Source organism: Sturnira hondurensis, unplaced genomic scaffold (genome assembly GCF_014824575.4).
Source record: "Sturnira hondurensis isolate 20B ecotype Veracruz unplaced genomic scaffold, ASM1482457v3 Scaffold0001918, whole genome shotgun sequence".
Lineage (NCBI taxonomy): Eukaryota > Metazoa > Chordata > Mammalia > Chiroptera > Phyllostomidae > Sturnira > Sturnira hondurensis.
Genome location: NW_028074549.1, coordinates 1,261,489 through 1,284,394, shown reverse-complemented (window position 1 = coordinate 1,284,394; position 22,906 = coordinate 1,261,489). Strand labels below are relative to the sequence as shown.

Genomic DNA, 22,906 nt, shown 5'->3' with positions numbered 1-22,906 from the left:
GTTTTTTTTTACCATGAATGCAAAAAAGATGGTTTTGTGTGTTTCTAAATTTTTTAAATCCAACGACTGTATAATACATCTCAACATTAACTGTTCTGGGTTGAATTCCCCAGATTCAAAGTGTGTCTTTCAACATACGGAGACTTAACTTCTTTAATTTCAAGTACTCTTGAATTCTAATAGCTGTTCTATTCTATTACTGTGGTTTACATTTTTTATTGTACTAAACATAATTTGTCCTTTTAAATATTGTTAAGTATACAACCCAGTAGCATGAAGTATATTCACAATTGTTATATAAATATTACTACAGTGATTTGATTTACATTTGGGGAACTCCTAACACATATATTTTGGCTCTTTGCCTGTCTTGTCACTTTTTCCTTACTCCTTAAATTTTTCTTCCTCAGTTTTCTCTTTTCTATTCTCCATTTCTCTTGTTGTGCTGTCTATAATGTGTATTCACTCCTTTCTAATTTCCTTTTTCCTAATTCTTTCTTGAGTTGTCATCTGTCATTGCACATCCTTCTATGGCTTAGTCATTTATGAGGTCTAATTTCTGATTTGTGTGGTTGCTCAAAGGTTTCATCAGATTGTGAAACAGATTACCATTGTCATGTGTTTTATCACCATTTTTGGTGTGTTTTCATTGTATGATGGCTTGTTTTTTAAGTATTTTCCCTATAACAATATATAGTTATATCACAGGCCCTATTCCCACATATTTGTATCATCTGGACTAAGAGGTTCACCCCCGTTATTTATGGATATACTTCTGTTTTTAAAAATCCATCTCTCAGTTGAGAGACAACTGGAATGCTTCCTGTTTTAGATGATTATACATACAACTGCTATAAATATTTGCAGAGAAGTAATTATAGGTTTTTATTTCATTTTCATGAGAAAAGCATGTTATTACAGAAACACTAATTGAAATCCTAATGAGATGCCACTACATCTCTCATATAACGCCTAAATTTTTAAAACAAAACTGATAAAGCCAAGTGCCGACAAGAAAGCTAATGGAGCTCTCATATTTTGCTGGTAAAATTCACCCCAGGAATGGTATTGCTAGGTCATATAATAAGGATATGCTTGATTTTATAAGAAATTATCAAACCATCTTCCAACTGGCTGTAGCATTTGAATTCCCACCAGCAATATCTGAATCCCATTTCTCTGCATCCTTGCCACTTGGTCTTTTTGTTATTTTTGGCTATTCAAAGTGACAGTTTAGTGGTATCTCACTGTGATTTTTTTTTTAAAGATTTTATTCATTTATTTATCTTTAGGGGGGAAGGAGAGAGGGAGAGAAACATCAATGTATGGTTGCCTTTTGTGCGTCCCCTGCTGGGAGTTGGCCTGCAGGGAACTGGACTACAACCCAGACATGTGCCCTGACTGAGAATCGAACCGCGATCCTCAGGTTCGCAGGCCCGCGCTCAATCCACTGAGCTACACCAGCCAGGTTCACTGTGATTTTTAATTTATTTTTATTCAATGATTTTTCTATACTTTTCCCATTTAACACAAAATGGTTCCCATTTTCCTATGTCATTAAATAGCCTACATCACGACACTCCCTTTGAAAAACATTCCTCTCCAAAAGTTGAAATATAGTCTATCATGAAATGTAGCCTATCATGGGTTTGCCCATGGGGTATTTTTATTATTATTTCCAGTTTTTCACAAGTATGAGATTACACAGATCATAAAGCTTTAACTCCAACTCCATCTCCATAGAAGTTTCCTAGAAAGGGTCAAAGAGTACATATATTTTTGTCTCTTCATGTATAACAAATTGCTTTGTTCAAATATTTACTTCTTTATTTGCAATTTAATTATTTTTCGTGAAAGTCATTTGTTTTCTTCTTTTGTGATGCAAAGTTCATGTCCTTTGCTCATTTTCTATCAGGTACTGACATTTTTATATTAATCTTTAAGAGATAAATACACTCCCTAAAGGCAGAACACACTTTACATACAAAGATAGGTTTACCTCTGAATTCCCTTCTCAATTGTTTTCTGTTTGAAATCAAATGAGCAAACATACCCAAGGATCAACTGTGGTGCAAATATGTTCACCAGACTAAAGAAGGACTCTTGCCTTCCAAGAAGTTGTTACTCACAATGTAACATAAAATGTGTGTAAATGAAGAATTTAGGTATAGGGCAAAAGGATATTGTGGTTGAATAAAACCTGTCCATACTTCAAGAGGAAGCTGAGGTAGGCATCAATTACTTTCAAAAGAAAGTAATTTGAGGCAGTAGGAACCATTTTTACAGAAAGGGAAAGTACAGTCTCTAGGTCTGCAAGTAATAATATATTCCACAAGCATAGTATCTGGTAGACACAAGCTATCAACCTTACTCCTTCCAGATACAAATGTAGAAACCAACAGAACCATCAAAAGGTCATGAAATCAAATTGTTACTTAAAACACACAACTTTATAAAAACTGATAGAAAATAAAGCCCTATTCCTACTACCACTTATAAATATTCTGTGTGCCTAACTATAGTCCATCTTAACTGTTGGGAACAAGAAAAATAGTCTCAGCCCCAAGGAGCCTGCGTCCCTAGCAAACATCCTGTAAGTTGATTGCCATCTGTTTAGTTTCAAAATTTTCCTCTCAGTTGAGTTAGACCCCACCCTGTTCCCACGTGCGCACAGGCTCTGTAAGCCAACAGCTAACTGCCACATCTGCTTCTGTGCAACGCTTGCTTGCTTGCCCCTATATAAGGACTTGGCTATAAGCGCTAGGCACGACTCTCATTTGCAGCCCCTGCGGGCACTGTGTCTCCGGACACTTTGAGAGTTTGCCCCTGCGCAGGTTAAACTTGACCAATAAAGTAACATCTTTGAAACCCTTAAAGTCTCCGACATTTGTTCTTGCAGTTGGTGGATGCAACATTAACCTGTTATATAAGCACATGAGACATATTGGCAGCAAGTGAAGGAGCAATCTTAGTCTGTAAGATGGAGCTGCATGACGATGGTAGAGTAACAGTTTAGAGGGAGTGTGGGGTTCCTGACAGCTTTCTATAGCAAAGCCACTTCATCAACTCAAACGTTTAAAAGGGAAAAAAGTAAACTTTTATTAAAAAAATTCCTTAGTCACAGAAGCCAAACCTGTATCTTAATACAAATTCTAAGTTGAGGAGTGCCAACTTTGTCAATACAATGTGTCATGTAAGTGTTTTCATGAAAAAGGAAAAGGTCTAAATTAGGGCATTAGTGATGAGAATAGAAATCTGGAAAGAAAAACCATTTTGAAGGTTGAACCAATAGATAATATAGTTGGGCAAAAAGGGAGTGGTAAGATTTCAAGTTACTTAAAATAAGAAACATAAAAGAGGGAGAACTGTACACAAATTGGGTTGATTTAACTGTCCAAATGTTGTGAGTAATGTGTTAAGCACTTGAGAGAGAACTTAACAGTCCTGAGGAGTATGGCTCAGTTGCCTGGGTGTCACAAAAGTAAAAGGAGGTAATTTCAGGAGAAAAGGGGAAGGGTTTGCAGGTACAAGTATAAAGGACACATGGATAATAACAAGGGGGTGTGGAAATGGTAGGGAGGTAGGGAGGACAGGGGGGTGGACTGGGATGGGGGTAAAAGGCAGAAAACTGTACTTGAAAAATTAAAATTAAAAGTAAAATGTCTCTCCCTGGGTGGTGTAGTTCAGTGGATTGAGTACGAGCCTATGAACCAAAGGGTCACCAGTTCAATTCCCAGTCAGGGCACATGCTTGGGTTGCAGGCAGGGTGTCTGTGTGTGTGTGTGTGTGTGGCAGGGGGTGGGAGGGGATGGCATATGAGAGGCAACCACACACTGATGTTTCTCTTCCTCTCTTTTTCCTTCCCTTCCTCTAAAAATAATTCAAACTCTAAAACTCTAAAAAAAAAAAAAAAAAAGTAGGGCTCAAAGCGAAAGGTCGGTTGCTGGTTCAACTTCTGGTCAGGGCACAAGCCTGGGTTTCAGGTTCATCCTCTTTTGGGACGAGTACAAGAGACACTGATCCATGTTTCTGTCATATATGGATGCTTCTCACCTTCCCTCTAAAGAAAACGACAAATGAGATCACAAAGGGAGAAGTAACAGTAACATCAGTATCTCTATTCCTCCATTAAAAAAAAGCCAAATATATAATACTTCAAACGTTTCTCCTTTAAGTGAAATGATCTGTTTATCTCACAAGCATTTTTATCTCACAAGCATTTTTAGCAGTTAATGGACATCCTTATGATTCAGGAGTTCAATCTCATTGATTAGTTGAATAGCACAAAGTGCAGTGGTCATTTTGATGTTTATATAGTATCAAGTTATTTTAAATTTTTAGTTACATTGTTCAATTTGTCTCCGTAATAGACCATGCTGGTTAAAAACCAGAAAAATGATGACAAAATGCACTAAATTATTGAGAAATAGAAAAACTTTTCTGAAAAGTAACCTCAAAATTTTTGCCGCAAAGTGACATTTTATTTACATGATCAAAACTCTTCCAAAGCATAACAAGGTATTTCTAGATTTTGGAAATAACTTTTGAGAGAATGACTATTATTTGCAACTTGGCTTTTGAGTTACTGAAGCGGGAAGGAAACCTTATATTTTAAATGTAGTTCTTAATAAAAAAAGTGCTAGGAAAGATACATAGTAAACCAAGGCAGGGAGTACGAGGGAGACACGTTTCACCCATTAATTAACTTAGTAGTCCCGAGCGTGGTCCAGTAAGATTGCCAGGTGTTCTAACATCACAAGAAAAACCATGATAGCGGAGCCCTTGAAGTTCTGTATGTATCATTTCCACTATCTAGGAAATAACTTAGTAGTCCTGAGCATGGTCCAATAAGATTGCCAGGTGTTCTAACATCACAAGAAAAACCATGATAGCACAGGAGGGGAGCCCTTGAAGTTCTGTATGTATCATTTCACAGTTTCCTTGAAACTGTGTATTAATCCCAAAGTCTAGAAAAGGGAGGAGGTAGGGGAACCTAGAAACTGGCTTCAAGCATAAAACTCCTAAAATCCCAAGAGTTGGTATACTCAGACTGGTCGAGTGCCTGCCTGCAGCTTCATGCTCATATGTAAACTTGCAATTTTATTTCCACTAAACGTGGGGCTCTCAGACCAGCTGGGTGCCCCCTGTCAGCTCCTGCTCAAGTGCACTCTACAAATAAACTACTCTCTCATTTCCACCATACCTGTTGTCTCTCACCTGAATTCTTAGCTTGTGAGCAAGGCAAGAACCTAAGAGTGGAAACCTTGTAACTCGGGTCCCCCAGGTAACAAAAGTACTCTAAAATTTTTGCTCATAAAATCATTCAGATTATTAAAGTACCAAATGTAAGAACTCCAAACAGGTCCTGAGAGCAGTTTTTTTATTTTTATGCTAATTTAGATAAATTTTAACCTATATTCTGTCACAAAACACCACATTCATTTAAAAGGTATTATCAAAATATTTTATAATTACACAGCATATATAATTTGATAATGGGAAAACCTAAACTTGTATACGACTGCAATGAAAACTAATCTCTAACATAAGTTAACTCATTTTTACTTGGTCACTTAACATTGTTCATGCAAATGTGGTATTTTAAAAAATTTCAAAGAATCTTCAGATTATATTGTTAAGTCTACAAAACTGTATTCCTGAAAGAAAAATTGAGGATACTTGCCTATTTTTAAATTACTTCTCTGTTTAAAATAACAGAATATACTTATGCAATATAGTAAATTTAAAGCTGAAGTCTTTTTAAGTTGGTAAAAAGAAACTAGAAAAGTAATAAATTAGCAAATGAGATGTACGACTGATAATTTTGTATTCATTTACTGAGAATGTATACTTTCAAGAAAAAATGGCAAATAGAATATTATCACTTAAGGCTTATCTTCATTATTTAATTATTATTTCTCTGTAGTACAGAAACAGACCTTAGAAAAAGGATATGAACCTATCCTTAATATTATTTTTTATGTATAAATTGGAAGCAATAAGTACAGTTCAAACAAACTGAAAGTCAAATCTTCCAGAAAACTTGCGTTTCTTAGCCACTTATTTCTAACATGTACCTTAGCCATCAATTAAATACAACTTTAACACTAATTTAATGATACCTGAGGCCCCCACCAAGCAGCTCAAATGGTTTGACCATTGTTGCCAATATGCCAAGGTTTGTGAGTTCAATCCCAGGTCAGGGCACACACAACAATCAACCAATGAATGCACAAATAACGGGAACAAATAGATGTTTCTCTCTCTCTCATCCCCCCACCCTCGCCTCACAAATCAAATTTTTTAAAAAAGAATCGACCGATGAATGCATGAATAGGTAGAAAATCAACGTTTCTCTCTCTCATTACAATTAATAAACGACTGATACCTGAACTCTCGCAACTTGTGTTTTATAACATTCATGAATTTTTTAAAAATTAAAAGAAAATATTTAATCATTATTTTACTGTTTTCTTTGGAATTCCTACAACAAAACACTGTTGACTCTGCTAGACCATCAGTTAACCGTAAATAGTTGAAAACTAAATTCAAGACAACAAGATGAATATATTTGCTTTCTTCTCATACATGTCAAACTGCTAAAGATAATCTCTCACACAATCTTTTATCCTGTAGGTTTTCCGATTCGATACAAATTTCCCCCTTAAATGAAGACAACTCGAGCTTTCTACATCGATTAAAAAAAAAAAAAGGAAGAAGAACTTCTTGCGTCCTTCTCTCCAACTCATATAGAACTCAGCAGTTAAGATGGACATAGACCAGAGGGGAGAGGGGAAGGAATTTCAGGGGAAAAGGGGAAGGATTTACAGGAACTAGTATAAAGGATACATGGACAACTAAGGGGGGGGGTGGTAATGGGAGGGAGGTGGGGAGCACTGGGGGGGGTGGGCTGGGATGGGAGGAAAGGACAGAAAACTGTACTTGAACAACAATTAAATTAACAATTAAAAAAATTTTTTTAAAAAGATGCTTTGCTCACAAAAGCCTCCCCCAGGCACATAGGAAGCGACCAAGCATGCCAAAGCAGAATCAGAGATTTCTAAATCTCCTACAGACCGTAACTAGGGAAACCAAGATTTAACACAATTGTTCCTTCACTTCTGTTCCTTACAAAGACCAATATTTTCCAGCTTAAAAAAACCCCACAAAAATATATATAAATAAAAAAGATCACTGCAGGAATGTTGGCTGCACACTTGTGAAAAAAACCTGCTCAAATGCAGACCCTAGCGCGCACTGCTACCAAATGAAGGCCTTAGTCAAAACATAATTGTACACAAAGGCAAACACTTCCAGAGCTGCTCCCTCGCCAACAGCTGAAAATGACGACGTCTCTTTCGAACCAGAGTATACAAGTGTGGCATTCCCTCTCTCCCCCTTTCATTAATTACCAGTCTTCTTCCTTTCTGAACCAGTCCTTCAGCCAACCTCTCAGTAAAATTTACGGTCAGAGTCTTAATGAGGCAAAGATTATTTGAATGGCTCCCTGAAATTCAATAAATCGATTTCAACGCATTATATTCCGCCTCCAAGCCTTCATAATGATGAACAAACCAAAGCCACCAACACCATTCACTGCTATCTCCACCCAGGCGTGAGAATTAGGGCAAGAAGACCTTTCCCTTTCAGGGAAGTGAAACCCAGCGATCGGTTTGTCCAACCAGCCTACCCCCCGCCCCCCATGGGTCCCTCAAGACCCCTCTACACCTTGAGCAGATTAGCTTTAAACGCAAAGAAGCACAGTTTCAGCCACACACAAAATGGCAGCCAGATACCTACCGGTCGGAGCAGCTTCGCAACTAAGAGCAAACCCAGCCTCTCGACTGAGGATATCCCTATTGGCCCAGAGAGAGAGCGCGAGACAGCTCGAGACCGCTGTCAGCAAATCGGACGGCAGCGCACTTCCCCACTTCCGTGTTGCCGAAGGTACGCGCGCGGAAGTCGGAGGCGTGGAGCCCTTGGGTTTTACAACCGATGGGCATCCGGCTAGGCGTTGTCCGGCTCCTCTCAGTTAGGGTTCGCATTTGGGAGGCCTGGGTGTTACGGATTGGGCGGTCTTCCCTCCCGCAGAGGTTAAATCTAGTAAATGGGGGTGTACTTGCTGGCCAGGGGGTACCCCGGACTATAGGGTCCTTCGGAAAGTATCCTGACCTGCTGGTCAACTCAGGCTCACCAACGAAGTGGGTGGAGCGCAGTCTTCATTTAGCTTTGGTGGGCGACCAGGAAAACTTAGCGAAGCTGGTGTAACTGAGGTACGGCTTTGAGTGGCCCTCAGACGGGCCCCTCGACCCAGGACCTGGGTACGTGGGGGAGCCCTTGCAACCTCTTTTCTTTCACCCATGTGCAGATCCCTTCTGGAGAAGGGACTGCGGGAGCACGGCATTCTCAACCCCCACTTCAGTCTCTCTCTTGCGGTATATATATTAATGTGAGGTGATTACTGAGCAACTGGGAACCAGAGGCTGTGAAATGCACTGCAGTATAAAAGCAAGAAGCAGAACTTGAAGGTTTAACCACTGATCCATTTCACAGGTAAGGCTACACAAGCCCTAATCATTTATCCAAAATCACGGAGTTGAGTTCAGATCCTAGGAGCATCTGACTTATTCGTCACAACCCCGTAGGTAGTTCTCCAGTGAGTAATAAAATAAGGAAACAGTATGTAATTAACTGTGCTCTTCCGCATGTGAAAACCTGCAGTTTGTTCTGTATGTATTAATGAATAAGACTAAGAAAAGATGTACCTGACGATAGAGTGGAATAAAAAAACATGGGCTCTGAAATCGTAGTGCCTGGTTCGTTATGTTTTGTTTCGGGCACTTTCACTCGAAATGCTAATGTGTCTGATTGTTACGCAGAATAAGAACAGGGAAGTAGTATTTAGAAGGGTACCTGACACATGCTTTATACTCAAATTATGCTCCTTACTGTTAAAACTAAAACATAAGGAAACAAAATGATAAAAGTTTCATAAGGCCCTATTTTTTAAAAACGAAAAAGAACCGCAAATTCAAGTGAAATTGACTACTTTTCTGCTAAAATAAAAAAAGTGAGAAAGGGGAAAATTTACATCAAGTTACACTCCAAAATAGTAACACCGGTTGTCTCTGGATCATGAAATTATGAGTGATTTTTAAATTTTCTTCCTTACGCTTTACTATATTTTTGCATATTTTCTCCAGTAAAAGCTTTACTTTTGTAAGTTCAGTTACTTTTAAATTTTTAGGAATTATGAACAATACTGATGAGAGCTTTTTTTAAAAAAGAAGCTATTACTGAGTGTGCTGATATGCTGTAGATGGAGGTGTAAATAGGTGGAACCTTTCCGAAAGCAGTTTAGCAATATGCTCCAGAAAGCTTTGAAATGGGCAGTCCCTTTATGAAAATTATATATTTTTGAAATTAAGTACACTTTTACATTTCCTTTTACAAAATTAGAACTTTACAGATATATAAAGAGAACAATCCACAATCCCTGAATTTACTCTCCCTCCCCCAATCCCACAACAAAGCCTCAAGTCCTTTTTTGTATTTATATATTCTCGGTAGGTGCATATATGCATTTATAATTTTTAAAAGGGAACTAGTATACTATATAAATCTAACTTTTAACTTGATGATGTTTTGCAGTGTATGCATGTTATAGCTCATGTTATTAATGGTTTGTTTCAGGTTGGATAGTGTTCTAGTGTGTGACTAAATTGTTCTGTTAATGTAAAATACTTATTTTTGTATCTTATTGGTTTTCATATTAAATTCTATTTTGTTTGATGTGTACTGCATAGCATATATTATTTGCCATTCTTTTGATGGACATTAGGTTGTTTCCAATTTTTCACCTTGTGGGGCAGCCCTTTCATGTGTTTTCTTGTGCACATGTGCTATTTCTCAAGATATATATCTAAAACTCAGATTGCTTGGTTTTAAGTTATGGACATTTTTAATGTCTTACCACATTTGCCTTGAAAATATTTCTACTAATTTACACATCTCACAAGTGGTTTGTTACCATTCATTTTTCCTATAATCTAGACCAGTGATTTTTAACTGGTGTGCTGCAAGAACTTTTTAAAACATACAATTCCCAACTATTTAGTCACGAGCACTGACTAAATAGTTTGCCAAGTTAAAAAAAAAAAAAGACAGCAGCCAACACATCAATAGCTGTCTGGTGTGAATGAATCAAAATTATATTTTTTGTCAGGTCAGCAAAAAATATAATACATTTTTTGGTGTACTGCAGAATTTTAGTAATTGGTTTATGTGTGCCATGGGATGAGAAAGGTAGAAAATGCTGATCTAGACCAACACAAGATAGTATCTTACCTTTTGATCATCTGACAAATGAAAATGATACTCATTTTTTAAAGATTTCATTCTCTGATTACTAAGATTGCAATATCTGTTCATGTTTATGAACTCATTATTTATGTAGATTTCTATTATTTTTTAAATAATAACCACTTTCTATTTAGTTATCTTTTTCTTAATGATTGAAGGAGTTCTTTATGTGTCCTGGATACTGTGTATCATGTATAATTTAAAAATTTTTTTTATGTGACTGCTGGTTATGTCCCTTTTTTGTTAACATTGTTAAAATATGTTACATTTTCTCCCAGTTCTTTTCTTGGCTTTGAATTTTATTTTGTTAGTTTTTGCTTATTTATTTCACAGATTTTTTTTTATTTATAATCTTTAGGTCTCTTATTATACTGCCTTTCTCTAAGACTTCCAGTACAATATTGAGTAAGAGTAGTGGTGGCAAATGTCCTTATCCTGTGCCTGACTTAAATGAAAATGCTTTGCTGCTAGGTGTTAGTAAATAGTCTTTGTCAAATTAAAGAATTCTATTTTTATTATTACTTTGCTGGGAGTTTGCCCTCTTTTCTCCTCCCTCCCATAGTTGTTGACCTCTCTGAATTATTTTGTTTTCTTGTATCACAGATGATAGTTTTCCTTTATTTATCTGTTAATATAAAAATTAACATTGAGAAACTTTCCAATGTTAAACTTTTTGGGTATTCCTGGGATAAATCTTACATTAATAATATACTTGTCTACTAATGCATGCTTTTACTTTCTGTTTTTGCTTTTATACCCATAAGTGCTTTTGGCCTTGGGTTTTTTTTCTTTTCTTGTCAAGTTATACTAATCTTTAAAAAAAAGTTCAATAGCTTCCCATATTTTCCCTGCTCTGGAACTTTTGTATACATATAGAAATTACCTGTTCCCTGAAAATTTTGTAGAATTCATCTATAAAACTTTATGGACATGGTATGCTGGAAGTAAGAGGTGGGGATGTGTGGCATGCAGCTTATTTTTTTAAAATATTTTATTTATTTACTTTTTAGAGAGAGGGGAAAGAGGTTAGAGAGAGAGAAAAAAATATTAATGTGTAAGATACATCAATTGGTTGCCTGTCAATAAGACTGCCCTTCCCATAAGACTGTCAGCTGATTTCTCAAAAGAAACCTTGAAGACAAGAAGGAGCTGGAAAGAAGTATTCCAAGTCATTAAAGGCAAGGACCTACATCCAAGATTATTCTATCCAGCTAAGCTATCATTTGGAATGGAAGGGCAGATAAAGTGCTTCCCAGATAAGGTCAAGTTAAAGGTGTTCATCATCACAAGAAAAATATGATAAAAAATATGAAGAGTACAATGACAACAAGCTCACAACTAATGATAACTGAACCTAAAAAAAAATGAAACAAAACAGAAACAAACTAAGCAGACAACTAGAACAGGAATAGAGTCACATAAATGGAGATCACATGGAGAATTATCAGTGGGGAGGGAGAGGGTGTAGAATTGGGGAAAAGGTACAGGGACTAAGAAGCATAAATTGTAGGTACAAAATAGGCAAGGGGAGGTTAAGAATAGTATAGGAAATACCTGGCTGGCGTAGCTCAGTGGATTGAGCGCGGGCCTGTGAACCAGATGATCGCGGTTCGATTCCCAGTCAGGGCACATGCCTGGGTTGCAGGCTGGTTCCTTGCAGGCTAACTACCAGCAGGGGACGCACAAAAGGCAACCGTACATTTATGTTTCTCTCCCTCTCTCCTTCCCCTCTGAAGATAAATAAATAAAGAAAGAAAGAAAGAAAGAATAGTATAGGAAATAGAGAAGCCAAAGAACTTATATGTACAACCCATGGACATGATCTATGTGGATATGATCTAGGTGGGTAATGCAGGTGGGTATGGGGCAGAGGGGAATAAAGCGGAGGGGGGAGGAATAAGTAATGATATCCCCCCGATGAAGAACTTCCCTTGCTTTTACTTTGCTTTTTCAGATCTTTTGATGAGCCCCTTCCATCACCCCTCCAGAAAAGAATATAATTTCCTGTGGTTCTGTCTTCTAGCATTTTTGTGTCATTGGTTATTAGCATCCATTGGTAATCTGTGTTTATCTAGCATTAATTTGTTTTACTCAGTTTCCAACTATGCTCTTGTACCCCAGTACTTCTTTTCAGATAGTTTTTATTTATGCTGTACTTCCTTATTTCATTGAGAGATTCTGAGTGGCTCTTTGAATGTATGTAAACGTTTTTAATCTCAAGTATTGAAAGATAGCTTGGCTTAAATAGTATTCTGGCATTCAGAATACTATTCAGAATTATTGTCCTTTAACATCTGGCATTTCTGATGAGAAATCTGATTACCAATCTATTACACATTCCTTTCAGATAATCTAGATTTTTCTGGAAGCTTCTAAGACTTTGTCTTTTTCTTGATATTCTGAAGTTTATCATAAGTTGTTTAGTGGTGTGTATTAAAAATTTTATCCTGATTGGTACTCAGTGGACCCTGGTGGGTTTATGTGTTTACCAGTTCTGAGAAATTCTTGGTCTTTATGGTCTCTTTATTCTATTTTATTCCTCCTCTTATTATTTCTTTGTTCAGTGTTTTGAGTGAATTATACTCAACTCAGCCTTCAAGCTTACCAAATGGCCCTTCATCTGAGTTTGTGCTATTACCTAGTCATCTGTTTAGTTTATTCAACAACTGTTTTTATTTTTAATACTCACTTGAGAACATGTTTATTAATTTTAGAGAAAGGCAAAGGGAGGGAGAGGGGGAGATAACATGGATATGAGAGAGAAACATCAATCTGTTGCTTCTTGCACTCACCGTAATTGATGTCAAACCTGCAGCTCAGGGATGTACCCTGATTGGGAATTGAACCCACAACCTTTGGGTTCATAGGACTACACTTCAACCAACTGAGCTCCACTGGCCAGGGCAACAACTGTTTTTATATTCAATATATGTATCTAATTGGTTATTTTTCAAAATTGTATGTTATTTCATAGATGAGGTTTTTCTCTTTTGCTCTTTGAGGATATTAAATACAGTAACATTTATTTTAAAATTATTTTCAGGATGCTCTATTAATTCTTCTCTTGAATTTAAATCCATCCATTTGTGGTTCTGTTAAATCTTTTTCATGGTATAGCTTTCCCCAGAGGTTTGATGACTCTTCAGTGTGCACTCCTCTCCTCTGAGAGGTTTTGCTCTTCAGTGTGCCATATTATGATGGTGGTTGACATTATCTCTGCAGCTTCTCTTTTGTTTCTTTCCCTAGAGAGGTCTCACAGACTTGATCCATAAATAATTCCTTTTTTGTTTTCAGCGTAACTACATAGTTTTAAATTTAAAAAAATAATACTAGTATATCTGTGGGAGTGGGAGAAAAATTTACCATATGTTGACTAGTGTCTTGAGACTGAAAACTGTTGATCTCTTTTTGACCTGTTCCCCTTCTAGGTATATATCTTAAGGGAATAAATGTAGATATGCGTAAAGCATATTCCAGCATTAATTAGTACTGAAAAAATAAAAATGATATAAATGTTCAGTATAGAGATTTATTTACAGTACTAATGAATAATTTTCCAAATTTTAGTTATTAAAATTCTTTAGCATATTTTAATAAATGTATTATTGACCAAAGTACATTGTATACTTAAAAGCCATATTATAGAAAAATATTAATGACCGGGGAAAGTGCATTATATGTTACCAGAGAAAGATTATAAAAAATTACATATACTAAATTCCAGATTTTGTTTTAAAAGTATACTTACTGAAAGAACAATAATTACTGCTGGTACTTATTGAGTCCTTTGTGTGTGTCAGGGGCTATTTTAAGTGATTAAGTCTTATTCTGCAACTCTATACCCATTTTAAAAGTTTTTATAAAGTATTTATTAAGTGAGGATAGTTTATGTTAATTAAAAATATATTAAATATGGACAATTTTAATTTCTCTATAGTTTTCTAATTTGGACATTTTATACATTTTTCTAATTAATATGTACTTCTAAAATAAGAGATCATGGTGTTTTTAAAAGATAGAACTATTGATAGCAGTCTCTTCTTATGTATTTTGTTCTTTACAATTATGCACCATTCTTTATTGTTTTCTTTACAAAATGTTTTATACATTTATGGACCAATGATGGAGTTGGTTTTTATTTTTATAAAGATACTGTCAGTGATCTGATACAGCTATAAATATGTAATTGATGGAGATTCATGGACTTGTCACAATGTTGGACTAGTTATTTCTTAAATTGAAGTTTCTTCAATCACAATTTCTATTTGAACATTCAAATATCAAAGAATACTGGGTTTAGAGTGGTATAATGATTTATTTTTCTCTGAGGACTGCAAATTTCACACAGTTGGATTACAGTTATGTTCTCTATCAAAGTGATTCAGCCATTTGATAAAGTTAATTTTGAAGAGTTTTGTGTGTATGAATAACACCAAAAGATGGGAGAAAGAAATGGTAACTTGAAAATCTATTGTTAAACTTTATATTTGAAAGTATGTAGACTACTTCATGAAGCTGAATAGTGGAATTTTCAAGGTGTTTTATTGCAAGTGTCTTTCTTAATTAGAAGGAATTAAGGGTACATTTTGATGTGGTCAGTAGTTTCATTTGTTCATAATTAATTGTGTAAGTATCTGTAATGCAAAGTCAGTACTTTAAGGTGCTTTTAAAAATATTTATTCTTTAGAAACAATTTATATTTACAGAAAAATTAAGAGGCTAGAACAGAGTTTCCATATTCCCTGCTCCCAGTTTTGCCTATAATTAACATCTTATATTTGGCTGATACATTTGTTACAATAAGTAAACCCGAATTGACCATTATTATGAACTAAATTCTATGGTTTATTCCTGTTTCTGTAGTTGTTACCTGATGTCTTTTTCTGTTCCAGGATCCCACATTACATTAACTTGTCGTGTCTCCTCAGGGTCCTCTTAGATGTGACAGTTTCTCAGACTTCCTTTCTTTTTGATTTTGTAGGAATTTGTCGTCAGATACTTTTTTAGTATCTGACCTTCTAATACCCTCTATTCGAATTATTGACTTACATTTTTTCTCATGATAAGCCTGGGATTTATAAGGTTATGGGAGGTAAAATGCCATTTTACCACATCATATCAGGGTTGTATTTATTAACATGATTTCTCACTTGTTGCTACTGAGCTTGATCACCTAGCTTAAAAGTAGTATCTGATTTCTCCATTGTAAATTCTTGTTTTTTAATATTTTATTTCATTTTTTTAAAGAGAGGGAAGGGAGGGGAAAAGACAGGAAGAGAAACATTGATGTGATGTGCAAAATATACATCAATCAGTTGCCTCTCACACTCCCCCAACTGAGGACCTGGCCCACAAGCCAGGCATGTGCCCTGACTGGGAATTGAACCAGTGATCTTTCAGTTCACAGGCCAGTACTCAATCCACTGAGCCACACCAGCCAAGGCTCTGGTTTTATCTCCCTTTCCCTACTGTACTCTTTGACAGTAAATCACTATGTGCAGCACACACTTAAGCTGTGGAGATTTATGCTCCCCTTCTTTCAGAATAGAATATCTACATCAATTATTTGAAATTATTCTGCAAGAGGGATTTGTCTCATTTCTTCCACCTTTGTATTTTTTAAATTATTTATTTATATCAGTATGGAGTAGTAGATACTTATTTTATACTTTGGGTTATAATGTAGTACTGTTTTATTTTGTCACTCAAATTATCCTAGGATTGGCCATTGGGAGCTCTTTCAGTTGGCTCTCTGTCCCCTTAACATATCCTTATTAACGTAGGTGGGTTTTTTCTCATTTTATTTTTTAGTACTTCCTTATTTTCTGGTGTTTTAAGATGCTCCAGGCTCATGTATATTTCCTGTTCCAGCCCTAGAATCAGCCATTTCTTGAATGAGCCCTGGTTCCTTTTATTGGAATATGGTATTAGAAACTAAGGGCTGGACAGTAGGTATGCTCTTTGTTGCTGGGTCCTATTGCTTTAGGCTCTCTCAGCTTACAGAGCACAGCAATATATATATATATATATATATATATATATATATATATATACATGTATACTAATATAAGTGCTCAGCTGATAGAGCATGGAAATATATATACATGTATACTAATACAAATGTGTATACTAAACTTTATATATATATAGCTATATTTCTATATGTAATCATGTGTGTTCAACATGAGTTTATATTGATGTGTCCAACTCTAATCCATTACCACATGGATCATTTTAGTCTGCTTTCCTTGTTTACCTGTACACGCCCACTCCAACAGTAAGAAATTTGGCTCCAGCCATCTGTTATCCATTTGTTTAATTGCTCAATTCCCATATACAAACATCCCTTGGAGATACTGCTGGTTGGATTCCAAACCACTACAATAAGTTATCAAAGAAAGTCATGACTTTTTTGCTAGTGTAGGTTCTTGCTTCAATTTGTAGAAAATGCACTATGTGTAACTATAATAAATGAAGCACAATAAGATGAGGTATACCTGTTTATGTATAGCAGTATAAGAAATCATTTAACTCTGGCTGGTGGGGCTTAGTGGATTGAGCGCCACCCTGGGAACCAGAGGGTTGCAGGTTCCATTACTAGTTAAGGCACATGCCTGGGTTGCAGGCCAGGTCCCCAGTAGGGGGGCGCATGGGAAACAACCATACATTGATGTTTCTCTCCCTCTTTCTCCTTCTCCTTTCTCTAAAAATAAATAAATAAATAAATTTTAAGAAATACACATTTATTCCTAGGTGGGAAACTACAGTGCTTGTGCACACTTCCTGTTACTTTTACTGTCATAGACTCTATTGATTTCTAAAGTTATTTAGGTCAGTGTCTTTTCCACCTTGCCCTTGAGTGAGGCTGTATGTATATTTTTTAATAGTTAGATTTTCTTATTACATTCCTTCCTGGGATCCCTAACCTCTTAAATTATACTTTAAAATTTGCATACCAAAAGGTTTACTTTTTTGTGCTTTAAAGTTCTTTGGGTTTTGACAAATGCGTAATGTCATGTATCCACCATTACAGATTGTACAGAATAGTTTTAATACCTTTTAATGAACTTGTAATATGTGGATTGTTAAATAGATCACATAGTACTGATTTCACTGGACCATTTCTAGGCCAGTGGTTCTTAAACATTCTTTTGCTCCCAGAACTACTTTATACTCTTAAAACCCCTAATAGCTTTTGTTTATGTGGATAATACATTTTCATATTTTCTGTATTAGAATTTGAAACCAAGAAATTTCAAAATATTAATTGGCTCATTTAAAAAAATTAATAAATTAAAAAATTACTTGGTGTGGCTCAGTGGATTGAGTGCAGTCCTGTGAACCAAAGGGTTGCTGGTTCGATTCTCAGTCAGGGCACATACCTGGGTTGCAGACCAGGTCCCCTGTTAGGCAGCATGTGAGAGGCAACCAAACATTGATGTTTCCCTTTCTCCGTCCCTTCCCCTCTGTCTAAAAATAAATAAATAAAATCAAAAATAAATAAATAAACCAAATATTAATATGAATTATATATTTCTGAGAAATAACTATTTTCTAAAATATTAGTGAAAACAACATTGTTTTACATTTTATAAATTTCTTTCATAGTTGGCTTAATAAAAGAGAGATTCTGCATTTAATCTGTTATGATATGTTGCTTTGGCTAAAATGTATTATAAAAATGAGGCTTCACACAGACAAGAAATTGGAAAAAGGAAGAAAGACTATCTTAATAGCCTTTCAGATAATTGTGGATATTTTCCTTTAATACAACTCCAGAAATCAGCAAGTAGTCATTCCTTCAAGGTTATAGTATAGACTCTGAAATTATATCAGTAAGTGTCTTTATACTCCATTGCATTAAAATTCGTTAGTCTGTGTTGAACTTTGATTTTAGTATGTGTGCTGCCAAAGTGAGCACTGTCTTTTACTTTGAGTGGTTCTTTTACACATGTATGATTTTATAGCATCATGAATTGACCATTTAGAAGATATTGATTCAGTGAATAATACAGATTTTTCCAGTGCTGACATATTTTATCATACACTTAAAAAATCATGTTTCTTAATATTGCTACCAATATCATCATAAAGTGATTAATTATTGAGAAACTGTCAAGCTTACCATGGCAGGTGCAAGATTTCCAAATTTCTAGTTTTACATTGGTAGTTTGAACCAGCATTATTAGCAATAAATGCTGTCAGTTCTGTCCTTCAAGTGATAGTCTCACTTTTTTCATTTTCAAGAAAATGTATGCCAAACACCCAAGTCCATAAAACCATAATTTTATTATTGGGCCTTTTAAGGAAAAATAGTTTTCATGAAAAAAAACCCCAGATAATTTAGCATACAGGTCAAACATTCTGAAGTGAAATTGGTGGTGAAGAATACAGTGACTTACTGGTACTTGGTGCCTTCCTTAATTCATGCTAAAAGCAACACTCACCAGTGCTTTTGTACCATCAGTACCAATATAGGAAAAAAGGGCAAATAATGTCTTCGTATTACTGTAAAAATAGTTTGACCTAGTATATTCTCTGAATAGGTTCGGAGACCTCCCCAAAAGGTCATAGACCATACTTTGCTGATTGATACTAGGCTCCAAGATGTCTTAGAGACCCTCTAGACTAATGTCCTTGAAGCTCCTCAAGGAATATATAGAAATAAAGCTTTTTATAGAAATGAATATATTTCTGTGTACCTAGGACATTATCAATGTACTTGGTAAGTACTCCCTGTATATTCACTTAGTGAATGAGTTTAAATCGGTGTAATTCATGAGCATTGCCTGTTTACAAAGATGGTCTATCTGAAGTAAGTTTGGGAGACATATAGTGTAACTATATAATTTGCCTTCCTTCTTTAAGCCGCTGTACTTCTTCATGATTATGCTCTTGTAATAAATTATCATATCTAACTAAGTAAGGGAGCAAGTTTAGACAGACAGTAGCTGTCAGATAGTGCTCTTCATTTCTGCAGGCAAATGGCAGCACTGATAGTAACTAATTTGATTGTCAATTGAACACCTGCTTCTGTACTCCTTGTAACTGTCACCTAGTGACATGTACTGAAATATTTGCAGTTTTATTTATTTTTATTTTTTTTAATTTTGAAGATTTTATTTATCTTTAGAGGGGAAGGGAAGGAGAAAGGGAAAGAAATATGAATGTATGGTTGCTTCTCGTGCGTCCCCTACTGGGAACTGGCCTGCAACCCAGAATTGTGCCCTGACTGGGAATCAAACAGCAATCCTTTGCTTCACAGGCCCGCACTCAATCCATGGAGCTACACCAGCCAGGGCCAATATTTGCAGTTTTAGATTATAATCCTCAGCATGCATACAATGCACAAAAAAGTAAAGGAGCAAGAAACTAAAATTGCTTACATTGTAGTAACCACCTATCTATACAGTTGAAAATGAAAGTTAGTTATAATGTTTCTTATGAGTCTTCATTTGAAAAATTTATGAACTGAATCTCTTAATCTCATTTATCAGATAGGTTTATTACCTCTTATCTCACTTAATACTACTGTGGTTAAATTTTCCATAACAAGAAGATGAAGAATGATCAAGAAGGAAGAGATGAGGAACAGTAGCCATTGAAATACAAGAAATAAACCTAGCAGTATAAGATTATATCAGAAAAATAAAAACATTAAAAACTCAAAACAAACAAATATGAATTACTGAATTACATTTATTTATTCTGTAAGGAAATAGGTTCAGTATTTGCTGATTGACTTTATTTTCTTAAATTATATTGGCAGTGCCCTTGTTATTAATCCACTCCAAAATTAAGTTTTTACCCTTTTTACCATTCATTATTAAGTGCTTCCCGTCAATATCATTTGGTATCATGTGTTGACATTTCTAACTTTTATTTTTATTTAATCATTTTTAAATCCTCACCTAAGGAAATGTTTCCTGAGTTTTAGAGAGGATTGGGAGAAGGGAGAGAGAGAAACATTGATGTGAGAGGGAAACATCAATCAGTTGCCTCATGTGTGTGCCCTGTCTGGATATTGAACCCATAACCTATGAATGCCCTGACTGAGAATTGAAACCAAAGCCTTTTGTTCTACAAGAGGATGCTCCAATCAACTGAGTCAGGGCTCTAACAGTTTTAAATGATGGTCACTGAAAAAAATACTTTTAAATCCTGACTGCTGTCTTTCAGTATCACTGCTTATTTTCTCTACCCTGAAGTTTAGCAGAGGATTCTAATGATATCAAAAGCTATTTCTAAATATCTTTCAAAATCCTTCCTTTCTAGGTGTCAACCTCAAATAAAGACAAATCCCTAGTATGAAGTAATGATTCATGTACATGAAGAGAATCATGGGAACAATAATCAATTACATGTTTTACAAATAGTTTTGCCTAAAAGAAGTGGGTTTTTTTTGGTTGTTGGTCAGTGAAAAACTTAATGATTTTAAGGATTCTGAGAAAACCTTGCTCTACCTAGCTGAATGGTCACTAAAATTCCACATTTAAAACTTAATTCCTTTTGTCTAAGGCTGTATTCCCTTTTAAATTATGAGGGAGTATCACCCAAATAGAGTTTATTTATTTAAAAATTGTGTATTTAGCCCTGGCTGGTGTGGCTCCGTGGATTTAGTGCCGGCCTTCGAATCAAAGTGTCACTGGCTCTATTCCCAATCTACACATGCCTGGGTTGCAGGCCAGGTCCCCAGTATGCATGCGCAAGAGGCAACCACATATGGATGTTCCTCTCCCTCTCTTTCTCCTTCCTTTTCCCCTCTCTCTAAAAATAAATAAAACCTTTTTAAAAAAGATTTTATTAAAAAAAGATTTTATTAATTTATTTTTAAGAGAGAGGGAAAAGATAGGGAGAAAAACATCCATATAAATAAGATTTGTTAGCATTGTACACAAGGCCCTTATGCCCTGGCCACTGCCTGCCTCTACAGTTCTCATCCCTTTTGTTGTAACATTGTTTTAAATGTTGAAACCTTCTCTGAACAGTGCCAATGGGAATTAAAGATAGGTTGTCTTGTGTAGTACACATCTAGCCTGAATGTTAACTGGGAAATAACACCCCTCCTGAGGCTGCTGTGGTAGCAACAGCCATAATTAGCCAGGGTTCCCTTATGGGTAAGGTGACTTTGCCAGGAAGAGTTTTAAGACTCTGAGGCCCAAGCCTCTTAGGAAGATACTCACTCCTTTACAAAACTTACAGGTCTTAGGTTTAGTTTTTATTAAGGAAAATGGTGGGTTTTTTTTGTAAACTTAATGGGATCTCATTAATCCTAATGTCTTCTCCAATGACCTTTCTAGAGTGCAATTATTATGTTCCTCCATTGTCCCCATTAATTGATTTTAACATTTTACACATTAACTTAAGTAGTGTTTAATATTTTATATATATTTTATAAAATATATAAAACATGTGTTACTCTTACACATGTTTTAAGTTAGATTTGGCTTTTGCAAATGTATTTTGATTGCTTCATTCTTTTATTTAAAAATTTTTATTGTATTTTTTCCATTACCATTTATCCACCTTATATTCTCCCCGCCCCCCACAATCACCACCCTGTTGTCCATGTCTGTGAGTCATTTTTCCTTTGTACTTTATGGCTCCACCCGTGAACCACCCTCCCATAGATGTCATCTTGCTCTCTTTTATTGCACCTGTTTTGCTTGTTATTTCAGTTTATTAAGATTCCACATATGAATGAAATCATTCGGTATTAGATTTCATTTGGCATAATGTTCTCCAGATCCATTCATGCTGTTGCAAAGGGTAAAATTTTTTCTTTTACAGCTGAGTAGTAGTCCACTGTGTAAATATCCCTGTTGTTTTATCCACTCATATACTGATGGACACTTGGGCTGCTTCTGTATCTTGGGGATTATAAATAATACTACAATGAAATTAATGGCACTTATGTTTTTAGAATTAGTGTTTTAGGTTCCTTTGGATATATTTCCAGAAGTAAGATCACAGGGTCAAAAGGGAGATCCATTTTTAATTTTTTAGGTATCTCCATACTACTTTCCACAGTGGCTGCACCAACCTGCATTCCCCAGAACAGTAGAAAAGTGTTCCCCTTTCTCTACATCCTTGCCACCACTTGTTGTTCATTGATTTATTAATGATAGCCATTCTGACCTGGGTGAGGTGATATCTTATTGTGATTTTAATTTGTATTTCTCTGATAATGATTGACATTGAACCTGTTTTCACATGATTATAGGCAATGTGCATTTCCTTTTTAGAGAAGTGTCTATTCAGGCCCTTTTCCCATTTTTAAATGGATTGTGTGGTATTTTGATGTTCAGTTTTAAAAGTTCTTTATATATTTTGATTATTAACTCCTTTCCAAGATGTATTGGTGAGTAACTTCTCCCATTCTGTGGGTTATCTTTTTGCTTTGTTGATGGTTTCCTTTGCTGTGCAAAACTTTGATTTAGTCCCATTTGTGTATTTTTCCTTTTGTTTCTCTTGCCTGAGGAGATATATTAGAGAACGTACTGCTACAAGCAGTGCTCGAGATTTTATTGCATGTGTTTTCTTC

General features: G+C 35.6%; 1 protein-coding gene and 1 long non-coding RNA gene across 2 annotated transcripts in view; both read left to right on the top strand.

Moving 5' to 3' along the window:
• The first annotated feature begins 7,946 nt into the window (after positions 1-7,946).
• LOC118981162 (uncharacterized) lies at positions 7,947-10,873 on the top strand. Its single transcript, XR_005065283.1, has 3 exons — positions 7,947-8,273; positions 8,554-8,641; positions 10,721-10,873. It is a non-coding gene; the product is annotated as an uncharacterized LOC118981162 (long non-coding RNA).
• A 3,652-nt stretch (positions 10,874-14,525) lies between these two features.
• SETDB2 (SET domain bifurcated histone lysine methyltransferase 2) overlaps positions 14,526-22,906 on the top strand; it is a 67,483-nt gene continuing 59,102 nt past the window's right edge. The window contains 1 exon segment of the mRNA XM_037037862.1: positions 14,526-14,817. Within this exon segment, the coding sequence (XP_036893757.1) occupies positions 14,802-14,817 (16 nt within the window). The 5' untranslated portion in view covers positions 14,526-14,801.